This window comes from Telmatherina bonti (genome assembly GCF_933228915.1).
Source record: "Telmatherina bonti genome assembly, chromosome: 11".
Lineage (NCBI taxonomy): Eukaryota > Metazoa > Chordata > Actinopteri > Atheriniformes > Telmatherinidae > Telmatherina > Telmatherina bonti.
Genome location: NC_136629.1, coordinates 23459817 through 23479035, shown reverse-complemented (window position 1 = coordinate 23479035; position 19219 = coordinate 23459817). Strand labels below are relative to the sequence as shown.

Sequence of the window (19219 nt, the reverse complement as noted above, 5' to 3'; positions counted from 1 at the left end):
CCCATTGAAACATTATGGAATAAATGGAGCATGTCTCCATAGCGCCCCCTACAAAATTTCAATCAATCAGCCCCGCCCACTACATGGACCGACATGAATAAAATTCAGCACAGTTGGAGAACGTTCCAGTACCTTCAAAAAAGTCTCTTGGACATATGGGCTAAATTCAACAGGAAGTCGGCCATTTTGAAAAAGGTGCCATTTTTGGGGTCATTTCTTTGCCATGCATTTTAAACAACTCCTCCTAGGGATATTGTCCAACTGACACCCAACTTGCACAGGATGCTCAGGAGGCATGTGTGATTTAAAGTTGTGTTATTTCTTCTAATAGAAGATTTAGTTTAGGAGGGGCGGCCCTTCAAAGTTTTATGTCTCATTAGCAAAGACTTATTGATAAAACTCCCACATAAAACACATATCAGCACAGGAATCACCACATTTGATGCCAGTCCCATGATGAACAAAATATACAATGCAATAATATGACTATGAACTAGCACCACCCCTTGGCAACAACAAGTGTCTGATATCGTGAACCAGGAAGTACCTGTAACAAAGCCATGAAACCTTTGATCTTCACCATACTTGCCATGAGTCATGACAGTTATGTCCTTAATAGAGTAAAATTATAATATAGTGGAAAAGATAGTAAATGGCTCCATAGCGCCCCCTACAATATTTCAATCAATCAGCCCCGCCCACTACATTGACTGACATGGATAAAATTCAGCACACTCATAGACCATTCCAGCACCTTCAAAAAAGTCTCTTGGACATATGGGCTAAATCAAACAGGAAGTCGGCCATTTTGAAAAAGGTGTCATTTTTGGGGTCATTTCTGTCATTTTCTTTGTCATGCATTTTGAGAAGTTCCTTCTAAGAATTTTGTCCAACTTTAACCCAAATGAGTTAGGATGCTCAAGAGGCATGTGTGATTAAAAGTTGTGCTATTTCTTTTAATAGGGGATATCATTTAGGAGAGGCGGGGCAGCAAAGCAGATGTGATGCAACGAAAAGGAAAACTGACATAACTCCCACAAAAAACAACCAACCTGCACCAAATTCACTACAGATGATGCCAGTCATATTCTTCACATTTGTGCATGTCAATAATTAGATTATAAATTAGCCCCGCCCCTTGGTGACAGGAAGTGACCCTTCATAAGGCCTAAATGGCCTGAAGTGCAGTCTGGCTGCACTTTAGGTTGAGAGAGGCATGGGAAGGATGTTGGCAGGGGAGGCGGTGGCATTATGCCGAGCGGCGCCATGGTGCGAGGGCCTATATCACCGCTTGCGGTTTTAATTTAGATTGTACTACATTACAGAAAAGTCCTCTCTGTTCTATGTGAAAAAGAAAGCACTCTGCAGTTTGTGCCAGTAAGAGTGGCCCTGCAAGAGTAATGAGACCAACATAAAAAAGTTTCGTGAATAATAATAATAATCATAATAATAATTTAGGTTCCATTCACGGACAAACAAAATTGGCACTGCGTCAGCTGCGCTTCTGCAATGTGCAGTTACGCACAGTTGGATGTTCATCAGTGAGCTGCTGTCAGCTCCTCAGATTGAGCACAGTTAGCTGGATTTGCCTAGCAAACAGCTCAGCCAGACAGCTACATGGCCAGTCGGCTTTGTTGTCAGTTTTAAGGGCTTTTGTCATACATACGTTGCCAGATAAGGAAGTGAAAGGTTACGTCAAGAAGGGTTTTCTGTCAGCACCCTTTAGTCAAAAAACAACAAGAGAACTGAAATTGGAGCTAACGCTCATTAGCAGGCTAATGCTAGCTTGCCAACGCAATGGTGAGTGGTGTTAGCTTTTCTGTGCGGCTAATGTTATCTGGTGTCAGCTGCATGTTGGGTGGCTAATATTAACTGCCAGCGTTAGCAAACTGGCTTTCAAAGGAGAATTTTTATAGTGTGTTCACGTATTTTGTATATTTTGTGATTCGTGCCTTAGTACCCGTGGGCCTTTAGAAATATGTTTTGGTCGCTGATGTGTAACCGAAAAGAAATGATACCTCTGCAGAGATTGTGTACACTAGTCAAGAGATCATGTCACAGCACTCACTTTAGTCATAGCTTCCAAACCTAACAATCTTTTAAAAGAGGGAACCGACCGCGGACCATCAAACGTCTTGTCAAGTCGATTTCTTGTGGGGACTTGGTTTCTGTTTTACTCTGCAGGAGGAAAATTGTTTGATCGAAATGTCTTAAGTGTGGTTACATTTACTCGTCAGCAACGCCGATATATCATAAATGTGGCTGATCAGAGGCGCTGTATGTTGAAAATGACAGATACACCTATAATATCTATCTATCTATCTATATAAGTATATAAAGTTGTTTTTTTTTCCCCCAGTGTTGGCAATGATGTTTGAATTACAAGGTATCATGTTGATGTTTTATGATATTGATTTCATATTCTTGGACAGTAAAAAAAAAGAAAAAAAAAAGAGAGAGACTTATTGAGCAGGTATTTATCGCAGAGTTGTACAGAATCAATTGAACTAAATCTTATTAATCCTTTCTTGACTACGTAAATGATAAAAACCACTTTTCTCTCCCATTGCAATAGATGTCTAACAAATGTAGAAACCTCATGGGAGCATTTTTCTAGTGGTAGTTTATTGACAGCAACATCTCAGCAGACCAGTAAATGCCCTACTTCAGCAGTTGTATTTCTGGGAACAGCTTTTTTATATTGTAGAATTATATCCTGAGTTCTTAAATGAAGACTAACTAGATAAACCAGTTATTTCCACCACCCAAAACAGATTATATATCCTCTATGAAGTCTTGACCATAGTAACCCAAATGTAAACTGTTCTTTTTTATTGAATTGCATTGTGGACTTTTGTGTAAACATTTACCCTATGCAATAATTACGAACAGAACTATTCACTGTTGTACAGGATGACGATGTCCTTATTTCCTTGGTATTATTGTAGGTCTCGCTGCTTAGTTACAGAGTGGATTTAACCAAAGTATCTTTCAGGGATTTTAGAAGTTTTGCTCCAGGTAAAATTCATAGGGGACTTTTGTGTCTTGGTGGTTTTTTTTTACAGACATGAACACAATGTCATGTTGTTGCCCAGTAGATGAAGTATTTATTTCTTACATGACTAATTTAGGCAGCATCTGTATAATTGTTGTTGCCAGTTTTTCTTTCTTCAGCTACATCCAAAAATATATGCATGGTCTTTTCTTTAATTAGGGCTCAATAAGTCTTGCGCTAAAAATGTTCGCAATAAATGACATGGATATCTGTGTTTATTTCTGGGGTTATATATTTCTTGTTCTTGCAGTGTTATAAATGGTGTTTTCTCTTCTGCTGCCAGATACTATTATTGTATGGGTATTTAACTAATTATGCCCAGAGGACATTGTGGAAAATGTCAACCTCATGTCAGAATAATTACCATTAAAAATATAATAAATAAAAAGTCAGTAAACACTACTATATATTGTGTCTACATGCTATCTATCTGTCTATTCTTTTAGTGGATGTTCCTTAAATATTAAAATTAATGAGACTTTCATATTATTTAAGGCTTCTATCATTTTATATAATTGGAGTTGTTGCAGTTATTATTCATTAATTATTAAAATACTATTGTACACAAAAACAAATATTAGGCAAGGAGTTAAAAAGAAAAATTCTCCTTGCTTTCTTCCTGCCTTTTCTTATCTTTTTTTTTTTTTTTTTTTTTTAAGAGTGATGGACCAAATATATTTTGTTACTTTTACCTGCAGGCATCCAGATTTATCCTAGATTATGTAAGGCACACCTGCCTGTAGAGCTCAAGATGACTGAAGTCCAGGCCACAGTGGAGTTCTCTGTGGAACTCCACAAGTTCTACAATGTGGACCTGTTCCAAAGAGGGTGAGTTCTGTCTCAGTGTTTCCACAAAATTTAACATGGTGTTTTCTTCTTAATGTGACTTGCAACAGGTGACAGTTCATGAATTCATTGCCCAAAAAATATTCGGCAAGTTTGCTTTTGAAAGAGAGGAGTGTCTTCCAGTCACCTGTTGGGAATTTTAGGGAAAGGCCTGCCTTTTTTTCAAATGATTTCAGGGGAAGACTTGCCAAATGTTTATATTTAACAAACCATCTAGTATTTCAGCTTGAAAGTGATGGAGAAATTCAGGGAGAAATATGAAGATTTTTGCAGTTTTTATAAGGTGCTCAGTAAAGAACCTGAATGACACTTTGTAATACAGGGAACTATACAGCAGGTATGAAGGAACTAGAACTCCTCTGGCTCACTTGATTTGAATTTGTATCCTGATAACTAGACAGCTGCAGTACTAAAATAATAAAGTTAAACAATGCTTAATAGAAACAAAAGGATATCTGTCTTCAGAGAAGTAATAAACGATACAGTGACTAACATTTAGTCAGACAACAAATGCTTTTGATACAAATGTTTTAATTCAATTCAGTTCAATTCAACTTTATTTGTATAGCGCCACTTCAGAACAATGTTGTCAGAGGGCACTTTACATACACGAATCAACATACACATAATTTCAAGCCAATTCATACATATCCTATAATAGAAACCAACTGATTGCATCGAGTCATGACTTCAATCCAATCCCCCATCCTGAGCATGCACGCGGCGACAATGGGAAGGAAAAAAACTCCCCTTTAACATGAAGAAAACCTCTGGCAGAACCCAGCTCAGGGAGGGCAGCCATCTGCCTCGACTGGTTGGGGTGGAGAGGACAGGAAAGACAGATTAACATGTACAACTGCACTTATTCGGGAAGACCTGTGGAAAAAAAGGAGAAATAAGTTAGAGACGGCAATATTGGCATATATTTATACATTGATATATTAGAGAAATAGAGCGAGGTACTTCTCAATGCATCAAGTAACATCCCCATTGCTACATAAGTAATGGATGGTTAGACTACCCATAACTATAAGAGCAATGAGCATAACCTGTACAGTTGGGTCCTGTACATGCAGACTCCAGCTCAGGAGATGCTCATATACTAACTATAAGAATCACGGAAAAGGAAGGTTTTCAGCTTGATCTTAAAGGTGTGGAGGGAGTCTGCTTCCCGAACTCACGGTGGGAGCTGGTTCCATAAGAGAAGAGCCTGATAGCTAAAGGTCCTTCCTCCCATAGTACTCTTTGAGACTGGGGACCGCTAGTAAACCTGCAGTCTGAGAGTGAAGTGCTTTGTAGTAATTGTACCGCAATGGGTAATTTACTGTGCTATAACGCAATAAGATTTGGGATTTCCTGGTTTGACTACTCTTTACGCCATGCTATGTTGTTTTTGAAAACCTGTAATGTTGGTTCGTCTGGTACAGACAGCAAAGATTACATAAAGTTATGAAGTTATGAAAGATGCACGTTTTGACTGAAATGCTGTATCTATGTGTTGGACTTTACTTTATCATTGCTAATACTGTATAGACCGGTTGTCAACTTCATATTTAGTATTTTGTTTTCTAATTCAGTAGTAAAAGTGGATCCAGTGATACTTCAATGGTTGTTGGTTTGATCCCCGGCTTCTCCAGGACACTTATCATAGTCTCCGTAGGTTAAATACTGTACCCCATGTGTGAGTGAGGAATTGACTTAAAATGTAAAATATTCTGTTAGTCAATCACAGTTGGAAAATACTACAGAAATGCAGTCTGTTTGCTCTGTTTAAAACTAAGCAGGAAAGCAGCTATAATATTCAGTCTTTGAAATCTAGAAATGAGTTTTTTCAAAGCAACAATGTTGTGATACCTTGCTGTGCAGTGATAAAACTAGGGATGCAGTATCAGTATCGGCTTAATATCAAGTGTGTGTACTTGTACTTGGTATTATTAAAATTGTACCGATGCCACAACCGATACCCGATACCACACTAGTCAAGCCAGCACAGATGTGTTTGATGACATGCTTCGGACATGTTTTAAAAGAAATAAATGCCTTGAATGTTAAAATGTGACATTTTTTGTTACACTAAAAGCTAGATCTTTGTTTCAAAAGCACTCATTTAAAGTTGTATTTAGTTAAAATGTGCCAAATTAAAATAAAAATCTGTGATGTTATTATATTTGTATTGATGAGGTAACTTCAGAAAGGATTTGTAATTCAATACATCCTAATGAAATCTTACACAGTTATAACAGCAATAATAACCATAGTTACAATAATGTTCACATAAACAGATTTGGTATTGGCAAATATCGGTATCAGCAGATATTGAAATTGCAGATATTGGTATTGGATTGGAACTCCCAAAAACTGGATCGGTGCATCCCTAGATAAAACTCCTGCTCAGCTCTTCTGAGTCATCAGTGCTTTGAGAGCTTAGGTTTAGTACATGAGTGGCTACAAAAAGAAAGTGCTCATTATTCATTTATGAGAGGTGTAGTGTCCTTTTACAAGTACAAGCACTTGTATCTAACTTGTGTGGTCGGTTTCCCTTTTGCAGACCTTCTACTAATGTTTTAAAACAAGCCAGTGTTCTAGTTTTATATGTTTTAAGAACATTTAAAATTATTTCTACCCTTTTAAAGGTTCTACCAAATGCGTGCCAGTCTCAAGGTGCCCTCACGAGTTCCACACAAAGTTGAGACCAGTCTACTTCATCCAGGAGGTAAAATACATTTTAACCAAGTGCACAATATATATCATTTATGTTTTATTAGCAAATTTAATCTTTTTGAGCTCAAATGTTTTTCATCTGCATTTACGTTTGTATAAAACTTTGATGTTTGACAGAATTGAGGTGCTTCTCATCTGTCTGTCTCTGTCTCTCTCTCTGTATCTCTTTCTCTCTGTATGTCTCTCTCTCTGTCTCTCTCTCTCTCTCTCTCTCTCTCTGTCTTGTAAATAATGTGATTGTGAAGTGGTCCTCATTCTTTAGATAAGGGGTGCCCAAATATGGTCCTGGAGGTTTTTTATGTATTCCAGCTTCAAAACACCAGACTCGAATTAAATGGGCCCAACAGCCGATGAAATTCATCATGAGTGACTAATCTGAGTCAGGTGTGGTGATCAGAGACGCATAGAAAACCTGCAGGAATGTGGCTCTGAAGGACTGGAGCTGGAGATCCCTGCTATATATGTACATCCTTGATTACACTTAATCTCTTACATATTAATACTGTTTGTTGGAAAAATGATATACAGGTAGGTTGCTGATTTGTTTCATAAGGCCACTCTTTTTTTTTTTTTCCAGTATTTACCTAAGGCTCTGTGCTTATGCCTCAATTTCTTAAACACTTAAATGGCTTTTCTTACATAAAGAAATCTAATATTTCCAAAAATGATCTTTAAAAGAGCATTTTGTCAATGCATTGTTTTATTTCCCATATTTACCACCTCCGTATTTATTATTAAATGAGCTTAAAAAACACAACTGCTTTTTTAGTTTATTAAATCTAGATGCAGTATTATAATATATAATTTATGGCTTTATTACTGACATACTTTGTATTATTATTCCATAAACATGTTATTGTTATCATGGTTCTCAAGCATTCCCAAGACAGGTAGATTACTATCACTCATTAGTTATCCGTCATTGACGGTTTATCTTTGTGGTTTTGGTTCAGGCTCTGATCTGGCATTCCCTGCTTCAGTACAAGATGACGTCATCTGCAGCAAAACTTTCCAAATCCTTTATAAGAATGAAGAGGTTGTGGTTAATGATGTCCTTCTCTTCAAAGTTATGATGCTGCTGGATGAAAAGAAGGTAGGTATATGAAAGAGAGGTGTTGCCTTTACTGGGGACTAGTTTAATTCACTTGAAATCCGTTGTTAAAGCAATTGCCAATAAAGTATTCCAGTTTTAAAAAAAATTTTGTGATGCCGCCAGAATGTTATTTTTTTACAGGCTTCTAAAATGATTATCTATTGTTTATTTTTTTCTTTTCAGCCCAAAAAAGTTGTGTATGACATTAAAAAAAAAATCCAAAAGGCATAGGTGTGGAATCTCATCGTACCATAGCTTATAGGACAGTGTTTTGGCTTCATATTACCTTTGTGTGGCCCTTCAAAGCTAATGCAAATACTGTATTAGATGCACAACGCACCTACCAAATTGCTCAAAAGGATGAATCCAGTGATTATTAGTTTGATCTAAGTCAAAGTAATGTGGTTTATTATGATAAATATATCTTTTGGAATTGCTTTCTTCAGCTTGATGTGTTTAATAGCAAGCAAATAATGGAGTTTCTGTGGTTCTAAACTTATGGTTGAGGCTTTTTTCTTTTGTCCCCTGCATCTCTTTAGGACATAGATCATAAGACAGAAAATATATAAATATTACAGGCTTTTTAGACTTGATACATAAAATCTCCTTGACTTTCAGATTATCAAAAGACATCCATCACTTGTATGTAAATCTGTTATCACTGTTCACATGCCTCAGGTGGAAGAGTCCCTCAGTGACATGGATTTTCAGCTCTTGTTGGACTTATATTTCACAGATGGTGATTACACGTAGGTGATGAAACATTAAACTGCATTCAGTGTTAGAAAAATGTTAGAATTAGAAATGATATACATCTCTTGTCTATATTATGTCTTCAGGCCTGATGATCCAAGCTCTCTGCAGAACATCAGTGGCCGCACAGTTCATCTGCACTTTAGCCTACAGCGAGGCATCCACCAACACATCAATGTCATGTTTGACTATTTCCACCTGTCTGTCATCTCTGTAGCTATCCATGCATCTCTTGTGGCACTACATCAGCCTCTTATCAGGTATGACAAGCAGCAGTTTTATTTTGCATTGAATATTCACACAAAGTTGTTTTTTATTTAAGTTATTATCATTGGAACAATAAGAAAAATACAACTTTTATTTTGAGTTAAATGTGAATTAACACAGCAGAATCACTTGTTGATGAATAGTTGTTTTTTGTTTTTTTGTTTTTTTTTGTTTGTTTTTTTGATCACTTGAATTTGACTTTTGACATGCTTTTTCCCAGTTTTCCTCGGCCTGTGAAAACCACATGGCTTAACCGAAATACTCCAGCACAGAGTAAAGACTCAATCATCCCACCTCTGGAAAATGTGGTGTTTGGCAGCACTTATGTCAAGCAAGTGTCCCCAGATGTAAGTGGAATCCTTTTATAGACAGTATTTAAAGTATTTTCAAATCTTTTTGAAGGATGTTGGAAGCTGTTTAAGACAAAAGCATTAAAAATGCCATTACATAAAGTCTTTTTCTGGGTTTTCTGTTGATTAATGGGATAAATCAAACACTAGATGAAATATATGTTGGTAAAATTCTGGTTGTTTAACACATCAGGGTCAACAAAGCATTAAGAAAAACAAAGAAACATGGACCTGACGGGACTGAGATTTAAGATTTCTCTCAGGTTGAGTTGTGGCATATTCATTTCACTTCAAGCATGGGGAGACATGTCGAGACTGTCAGCTTTACATGTCGGGCTGAAGAACAGGAAACTATCAGACCACAGTCATGTTTGGTCAGGAGTAAATCGGCTCACATGACACAGAAAGGCAACCAGCTGCTGCTTTCTCTGATATGCAGTAGTATACCGGTAATTGTACCAGAGTCATTTGGCCAGAAAAGTAATGCTCTTCGTTACTTGATGTGTCACTAATACAAAGCTGAGAATAACTCACTTTTGATCACTTTTTAGCTCACCGCAGAGATTTCCACAGAGGTTCCTGGGATGAAATGTGTGCATTTAGTGCATTTACTTAATCAGTAATATAGAAATACAATGATTACTGCACGTGTGCCTCCACCCAATTTTAAATATGACTTATGGCAAAAATAAGAACAAATCTTTACATTTAAAAAAAAAAAAAAAAAAAAAAAAAGGTGATAAAATGATGATGTGCAGAAATTCTGTGGCTTAAATGCATGTTTTGAGGTGGACAGTTTTTCCTCTTCATACTATAATTGTGTGGATAAGTAGCTCAGTTCAACCTGAAGTAAGAATACTATAACACACATTTTCTTCCTTATTTATCAATATTATTTAGAACGTCTTTTGAAAATGCCTTGTTGATTAGTACCTGTTTTTTGGGATGTTAGCATTGATGAATAGACTTGGAAATCTTTACCACATGGGGTGCATGGCCCATTTTTCATGTAAATTTGTGCCAACATCTGGATTCAGGTTTTAGTTTGTTAAATTCTGTTGTGAAGGTTTGCACTCTCTGACTCCTTGTTTATCTATAATCTCTCTGTCTTTTATGGTTCATTAGGGGAGGACATTCCTGGTTTCTGACCACTGTCTGCAGCATGCTTTCAGTCTGCACCATCACCTCTGCTCCAATCTGCTATTAGCCTACCAGGGCCTGTTTGATTACTTCACTTCAACTACCAAGGACCTGCCCTCCTCACAGCGCATGGAACTAGGTACAGTATGCTGCGTCATGGCTTTGAATCAGCTTGCGTAAACATACATGTCTTAAACAAGTTTTTTGTTTTCTTTTTAGCCTGTAGACACAACATATTTATTTATTCTTTTTAGCAGTACCTCCTGTTTATTTATTTATTCATTGCTTTTTAATGGCTGTTTTTTGGGAGGGATTTGTTGTTTTAATATCATGTCATCTCATGTTATCCCTGTACATTTCCCTAATGTGCCCTTTAACAGACAAGAGCGACTCTTCAAAACTTAATTTACGTAACTAATCTCAGTTCATTAAGTTCACAAAGTGATACCTTCTCTCAGAAGAGAAGTCTCCTACCCACTAGAGCAAAACTAAACACAGCTGCCAAGCTGAGCTATTACCAAAGCTAATCCTAACTAGTGGGCAGTTATTAACCCAACATACAAGACCACATAATAATAAAAAAAAGTTAAATGTGCCTATATGTACAATCTTACTAGCCAAGCCCAGCATGCAAGTCCTATATGAGCGAGTTCTCAGAAGACCCTATCCCCGAGGTCAAAGACACGTCTACATAGGTATGTCCCGACCCTACAGTAACTCAGAACAGCTTGCCTTTCTCTCCCTTTTCCTCTTCACTCCAGTTTTCTTCATGAAGAAAACACCACGCCCTCTTTGACCCACTTTCCAAAGACAACATGTTTAAACTGCTGTCATCTTATCTTTCACTGCTGTATATACAGTATACTCCTCTTCTCTTTCCATCTTTATTACAAGGCCTTGGGCAGAAAGTTTCCTAACACTCTGGTCTCTGGTTATGTCCTATAGAAATAATACATGCTGACACCTGTGTTGTCTAACTCAACTTTCTGATGCAGACTGCTTCACAGGTTCTATGAAGTGTTTCTGCATATTTAAATAATAGCTTAAAATAACTTTGCCTCCACAGAACAACTGGACTTAGAGGCCCGTCTAACAGAGCTGAGTGAACAAGTTAAGGTAAGACCTGTTGAGTGCATTTGATTTTGTTCCTTAGTGGCTAAAGATGGAAAACATTTGTTGGAAATGACAAGCTCGCCACCTTATTAAAGCTTTTATGACTTCAAACCTGAAATGTTGTAGTTATTGCTTCAAAATGAAATGTAGAGAAGTAAGAAGGCAAAACTGAAGGTTTGTTCTACAAATATTTATCGCATGTTGCTTTTGTATGCAGATGTTGTCATTGAAGAGTTTCCACAAAACCATCAGTTGAAGACTGTTTTCAAACATGCTGAGCTTCAACAAATTGCAACTTAATTCCACCAGCAAATTAGTCAGCACCTTGCCAGCTGTTTTAGATGTTGCTTCACAGCTAGTGGAACAAGCCTCAATACTCATCTCTGAAAGCATTTCAAAACTATGTAGATGACTTCATCAGAATTTGGGTTCAACAAGGCCAGATGGTTAGAAAACAGTCTACAACCAATTACTAAGCTGATAGTCAAAGCAAGATAAAATGTGTTTTCTCTGTTTTTAATCACGGTTTCGTAATTCATATTTGACTGTTTGACAATTTGACATCATGTCAGGGGGATATACTCAGTTGAGCCCTCTGCTGGGTAACTTGTGTCCTTTTCATTTTAGCAAAAAGCTGAGTCCCCCGATGAGCTGGCAGAACTAGTTAATATGAACCTGGCTCAGCTCTGCTCTCTGCTGATGGCACTCTGGGGACAGTTTCTAGAAGTTGTGTCCTTGCAGGAGCATGTTGCTGCCCTTCTTGCTATGGAGCACCATGCACTAAGAGTGAGTTATACCTCTTAAATTTTATTGAAACTTTGTATGTGTTCCTTGATTGCTATTTCATGTTTTAACACTTTTTTGGGTTTTTTTTTTTTGTTTGTTTTTTTTTTTTTTTTTTTTTTTGGAGCACCGGATGCCAAGTTAATGATGTTTACAAAGAAAGCAATTATATAAGATCTGGTCAAAATTAAGAGGAGTTTTTCATGATGGGTCTATAACAGATCATTTATATATGGTGTAGCAATATTTGTTTGTATAGAAATGTAAAATACACATTTTATTAAATAAAACAACAAACAACATCAAGGAAGCTTTAAATGGTGAACCAAGTGTTCTGTGTGTGCTCTTACAGGTTAGGCGATTTGCTGAGGCTTTCTTTTGTCTCGAACATCCGAGACAATCGGCGCTGGCTTATCAGGAGCTTCAGTAAGTTGTACTGACATGCCTATTGTCATGATTAAACAATGCACTGATTCTGTCTGTCAGGTCTGGGCTGATGTGTATTGATTTGAAATTACACAGCTGACTTTTTTTTTCCTTACTCTAACTTACTTTTCCTTTCTCTGCCCTCCCATCAGTGCTCACAGTCACCAACAGATGACAAATGCAATCAAAAGCTCCAGTTACTTCTTGTCTTTGCCTCCACTTCCAGTGGAATGCGCAGACCTTGATGGTGATGTTAGTTCCCTGCCAATCATCTTTGAGGACAGATACCTGGATTCTATCACAGAAGGTCAGTAGCAAAGTATTGAAAGTGTTGCTCACTGTAAATGCTCACTTTCACATAATTAAAAAAAAATTAACAAATATATTTGTTTTTTGGTTGGTTTATTTTTTTGGCTTTTTTCCAAATTTCATTTACTCTGAAGACCGTGATGGACCTTGGCTTGGCTTGCACAATGTCAGGACTGGCTCTGTTTCCAGTAAAACAGAAAAGCTCAACACAAAGGACCATGGTGCAGGAGCAAGTCCCATTCCTGAGTCCCGTTGTGCCCCCATGGATAACACCTTGCCAGATAGCTATGATCCACCATCTAAGTCCAAAGGAAAGTCGGTGAAACAAAAGAAAAATTCAAAGACTGAGAATTCCAAGAAACTGATTAGACAGGGATCGAAGGATTCTGTGATTTTAGTGGGCTACAAGAACCTTAAAGCTCCCTATGGGGACAGTAGTGCAAAATACAAAGAAGGAGAGGCTCCATTCAACCATGATGAGGAACGAAATGCCTTGCAAGGGGACTCGAATAGTTATTTACGGACTAATGCTAGTTTTGTTTTAGATTCTGGTGCCACATCAGCGCATTCTGGAAACTTTGCTGATTATTCTGTTGCGGATGACGACATCAGTACAGCTGCTTCTCATAAAGCGCTTTTAAAAACTCTTTCTATTCTGGACACCAACAGTTATCCTCAGGCAGGTACTGGGGCTACTGCGACAAGCCAACAAATTCAAAAAGGTGAGCTAGTGGACCTTGGTAGCCAGAAGTTGCCTCCATGGTCTGTCGGGCTGAAGCAAAGTGAGATGAAACCAAGTAATAAAGACCAGTTCCAACCTGATAAAGCAACGCTTCCCCTGCCATATCAGTCTGACGGAAGTCTCAGCAGTAAAATTCCTCAGATTAGCCAAACAGACTGTGATGACTCCCAACAGTCCACAACTGAATCTGTCTTTGAAAGGCCTGGTAAAGAGGCAGCACAGCGAGGCCGCTCCTGTGTGGTCTCACTTCAAATAAAGGGCGATTGTATCAGACTGCCAGATGTTGGAGCCCCCAGTGCCTCATCTCGCCTCTCAGACTCGGGCATTGAGAGTGAACCCAGCTCTTTTGCCACTCAGATTGTTCAAGGGCTGCATACCTGTGCAGGGCCAGGTATCACTGAATTGTGTGTCACTGCTCCACAGCCTGAGAGGACCCTCCAGAGTGCTGCTCCACGACTTGCTCAGCAAAGCCCAGTACAGAAGCCTACTGGCACAGGAGAAACTCTGTACCCAGAAAATACAAGTGCTGTGAGTGGGGTCCAGTCTTCGCTCACTTCCATCAACTCTCTGCCCTCTGATGATGAGGGGGAAGGTTCCTCAAAGAGCTCCAGCGGGGCTGATGTCCGAGCTGGCAGGAAATCTAGTGTTTTGGTGCAGGAGCAGAGTGTAGTCTTTTCTGGGGATCCAACTAAAAGGCCTGATGTGGCCTGCAATCCTCACACTGTTTCAGGTGATCACCAACTTAGAAAACCTGCATTAGACATGGAAACAGACTTAACAGGCACTTCTGAATTTGGAGTAGAGGAAGCAAGTGTCCCTGGGACCCTTAAAGAATCCCGTAGTGAACCCCATACTGCTTGCCCTTCCAGTAACTCTGCTACCAGTAGCACTGACTTGGTGAAACGTGGAATGGTAGAAAACTACTTTGGCTCATGCTCCAGCACAGATGTATCCGAGATCAGCCCTGTAGAGACATCTGCTATAACTTTAGGAATCCAAACAGGACCACAACTTGAGGAAGATGAGGATGAGACAGAACATGAGATGATAGAAAATGGATACTATGAGGAAGGGGATGGTTATGCTTTTGTAAATGGTGTTGCTGACGATGAGCAAACCGTGGAAGGGGATGCAGCTGTTCCAGAGACAAGTGTTTTGTTTGAACAGCTTGGCATTGGATACATCCATGGAACAAAGGATTTATCTAAAGCCCCTCTGTGCCCCAACCTTGCCTCCAGCAGTGTTGGATGTAGTTTGGGTAGACCTTCGTATTCCTCCACCTCCTTTTCTTCCAGCCTACAGTGGTATGAATGTGCACCCACGCCACAGATGAAAGCGTGAGTCATCTAGGTTGTTTTTTTTTTCTCTAAATTCCCTCATAATGGTATATCAGTGCATACATTTATGTTTCACACAACAAATTAATATTAATCAACCAATTTCATAACAAATTTGCAGATTCATCAAGGCCAAAGAAGAAATGAAGCAGCTAAAGCTTCCTGGTTTCTTATACAGTGAAGTCCCAGAACTTGCTTCCACTGTGCCCTATTTCAGCTTGGAGGAAGATGAATGCTGTGTAGAGGGCATCCATCTCATCGTGTGTGTCCATGGCCTGGATGGTAGGAGACCTTCCATCTGAATCTTTGACAATAAAGCTGTCCCTTTACAACACTTGAGGATCTAATCCAAACACAAAATATTGCTTTTTGTTCCCTGTATTGCTGTAGGTAACAGTGCAGACCTGAGACTGGTGAAGACTTATCTTGAGCTTGGTTTGCCTGGTGCTCGCATCGACTTCCTAATGTCTGAAAGGAATCAGGTTAAATGCAGAGCCTTTTATACATAAGTTATTATAACTAAATCAAATGCACACTGAACAAAATCTTATCTTTTGTTAATTTTTTATTCTTTTCATCTGCAGAGTGACACCTTTGCTGACTTTGAGTCAATGACTGATCGACTCCTGGATGAAATAGTCCAGTACATTCAGATATACAATCTTACCTTGTCAAAGATAAGGTAATGTGCTTCCGGTTGTTGATTAATAGGAAAAAAGCTTGTAATGTTTTGTTTTTTAGGGTTATGCCATGAAGTATTTTGGAAAAACAGCAACTTGTAGCAGTGGCTTATTCTTCTGTGTGCAGCATAGCTAGTAAACCTAAGCAAATGTTATAAAAAGGGCTACTGAAATGAGTGCAGAATCTTGTTAATGGAATATTTCATAGCATGGCTAATCTATATAATTTATCTACAGCTTTGTGGGTCATTCCCTGGGGAACCTCATCGTTCGCTCAGTGCTGACCAGGCCCAGGTTTAAATGCTATCTGACCAAGCTGCACACCTTTCTATCCCTATCTGGACCACACCTGGGCACACTGTACAACAGCTCGGCTCTTGTCAACACAGGTGAATGTCAGAAACCATCTGGTTGTACTCACAACAACTAGCAATGTTTTATTATTTTTAAATTTTAAAACTTTGCCCTTAGGTCTTTGGTTCATGCAGAAGTGGAAAAAATCAGGATCACTGCTGCAGCTGACATGCAGGGATCACTCTGACCCTCGCCAAACTTTCCTTTACAAACTCAGTAAAAAATCTGGTGAGCTATGCAGTTTTTAAAAACACATTTTTTGGGCTCTATATTTGGAATACAGTATGAGAAGCATAACTTTATAAATTGTTTTCCTTTTAAGGTTTGCAGTATTTCAAGAATGTGGTACTGGTGGGGTCACTGCAAGACCGCTATGTTCCCTATCATTCTGCTCGGATAGAGATGTGTAAAACTGCATTAAAGGACAAACAAACAGGTGGGTGGAAGTGAGATCCTCAATGAGCACACTGAAAATCATAAGCCATGATAAATTTTCTTATCTAAATAAAGGTATTTTTCTGAGTCTGCATTGCAGAGATGTAAGAAAGCAGAAGAAATTCAGTCCTCAGAGTTTAAAAACATTGTGTGTTGCACTTTCCCCTTAACAATAACATACAATTTTTGTTTAAACTATTTCAGACAGTTACACAGAGTGGTTATTTACTCAGGTTTAGTCCAGTGTTCAGTTTTCTTTTTTGCATTCCTTCCTGTAAATTTTCTTTTTTCAGTCTTTGCAGAAATGCTCACACAATGCAACACACTGGAGGTTTTTTTGTTTCATGTTTTTAGGGCCTGTGTATGCTGAGATGATTGAGAACCTGCTGCTGCCAGTACTTCAGAACAAAGACTGCAATCTTGTACGATATGATGTCATTCACGCCCTACCCAACACAGCCAACTCCCTCATTGGCCGGGCGGCTCACATTGCTGTCCTTGATTCCGAGATCTTCCTGGAGAAATTCTTCCTTGTTGCAGGTCTCAAGTTCTTTCAGTAGACCTTTGGTTGAGTCGCAACACTTGACTGGGACATTAGGAATGTGGCGCTAATACCTCACAGCAACTAAACGTTATTCTGATTGTGACATCTGCATTATCTTTTCTGTTATTAACACAATTTTCAACTACATTTGAACAAAATTGGTTACTTTTGTGTTTATATTGGAATCATGGCAGATTTGGAGTTTGCCTTTTATCATGTTTTTTACTGCCATTTTTTTAACATTGTTTCTTGTGTTTGGGAAATAATTTCCCCCATCATATGCTATATTTTTGGTGTTATTTATCCGTCATGTTTTTACTTTAAAATATTTTACCCAGAGTTCAAGGAATTTTAGATGCTGAACTGGAAGTGTAGCTGCTACAGAAATGAGATGGCTGTTTCTGGTGAGCTAGCCCAAGTGGTCTGCACATACTGTCCTCACCGTTGCAAAGGTTTTTCCTCAAATTTTAAGAGACACTGCATTAATTTTTGCACCACAACTACATTTTACTAGCTTTTGTACTGAAAATTGTCATTTGTACAAGTTACTTTTTTAATCAACAATTTTCCATCATTTTTAAGGGCAAAGATTGCATTTGAAATAGGATTGTGGCTTGGATTTTGCAGCTTTGGCTTTGGTCTTAATACTTGATGCTGTTCCTTGCCATTGCAGCATTCTGCACATTTACCCAGCCTGGTGTTGGGAGAGTAAAGCTTTGCCGATGACATAAGGACATTTTATTACAAGGGTTCTAAGCAATGATTATTATTCATCAGAAGCACATGTTGTATTGAAATTGTATTGAAATTATTTGCTTGATCAGTTGGTGATTATTTATGTTTTAAACTGGAAAGTATTGATTGGAATTAAGAAATATTTCCTCAGCGGTTGTTTATATATATATATAAATATATCATTATACTTTACCATTAAATATGCATATTATAAAGTAGGTTACGAGACTGGTTTTCTTGTGTTTATTTTAGGATTTGGAGATTGTTACCTCTAAATGTTTGGTAAACTAAAGGGGGGGGGGCTCAAGTCACACCACACTGCTTGTAAAAACTATCTTCTGTTGCAAATCCTGACTGGAGTTGTACCAGTGTATATATACCTTGCACAAGTATGGTTTTAAGATGCTATCATTTCATAATTTAATGATATCTCGTTTTGATTTTTGTTTTTTACACATCCCTATTTTGAATCACGGTGAAAATCCTTTTTTTTTCCCCCTTCCATATAATTATAGTGTTATCATATTTATTTTAATTGTAGCCACATTTGAAGCTTTGTTTTTGCAATGAACCACATAAACCTGTAGGGGGCGTCATTATAACAGCTAGTACCCTTCAAAATCCATCAGTAACTGCAGGAGTAAGTGCAATATTTCATAGAAACTACAATATAGAGTGGATGAAACTTGCTCTTTCTGTTTACTGTGTAATTAATAACTCTTAAAATGAATGAATGATCCATTGAAGAAATATTTTTATTACACCGGCTCGTCCACAATCTGGATATTTTGAGGAGGTTCACCGTTTCTTCCGTGGGCATGGCATATTGCAAACTTGTAAAAACTTGTTTTCTGTATACAACTAGTTTGTATTGCACAAAAAATAACTGATAAACCCTCAACGGTGATATTAATTTTGATTATTGTGGTATTTTAAATTGACTTTCGTTTGGTGTTTCGCAACTCAGGATTCAATGTGTTATAAGTCAAGCTCCACGTTGTAATGACAGCAATTAAAAACGCCTCGTTCACTAAATCCACACGGGCAGCTGAGTTCTGAAAAATCTACAATATGAATTTAACACTAATCTCAATTGTTTTTCTTGAACGTATTCGGCGGTTAAACAAAGTCTACCAACCGCAGCACTCGTCTAACTTCTAATTAGTCATTACTTAATGTGAAAGACAAATGGGGAGATGAGTTATTTTTTTAATTGAAATGTGAACGCGAAACCCCTATAAGACACTAGATGACACTAATTGGCACACATAAACATAATGGTACAAATACAATTGTCAATCAAGACCTGTAAAAATTCACAAAAAATAGTCGAACGTATACCAAAAAACCCCGAGCACCCCTACAGGTACTGCAGGTGGTATGACCCAATCGTTTGGGCTTCAGTGTGGCTGTTGACGCAAACTCGTCGAACATGTAGCGGGGTGAGCAGAGAGTTGTGGTCTTCACAACTTTTGGCATGTTTTTACTCTGGAAAAGCTGAAGACTGTGTTTGAAGAAGCACTGAAATGATCTGCA

At 38.2% G+C, this 19219-nt stretch overlaps 1 protein-coding gene across 1 annotated transcript; it reads left to right on the top strand.

Annotated features, from left to right (window-relative positions):
• Positions 1-1618: 1618 nt before the first annotated feature.
• Positions 1619-17831, top strand: fam135a (family with sequence similarity 135 member A). The gene is made up of 21 exons (XM_079249062.1): positions 1619-1800; positions 3754-3883; positions 6535-6614; positions 7576-7715; positions 8394-8464; positions 8555-8728; positions 8956-9082; positions 10211-10364; positions 10843-10920; positions 11292-11341; positions 11966-12124; positions 12474-12547; positions 12700-12854; positions 12991-14935; positions 15057-15217; positions 15326-15417; positions 15520-15617; positions 15853-16004; positions 16087-16197; positions 16292-16405; positions 16759-17831. The coding sequence occupies exons 1-21, from the start codon at positions 1779-1781 to the stop codon at positions 16962-16964; spliced, it is 4293 nt and encodes a 1430-aa protein (XP_079105188.1). The 5' UTR covers positions 1619-1778; the 3' UTR covers positions 16965-17831.
• Positions 17832-19219: the final 1388 nt, after the last annotated feature.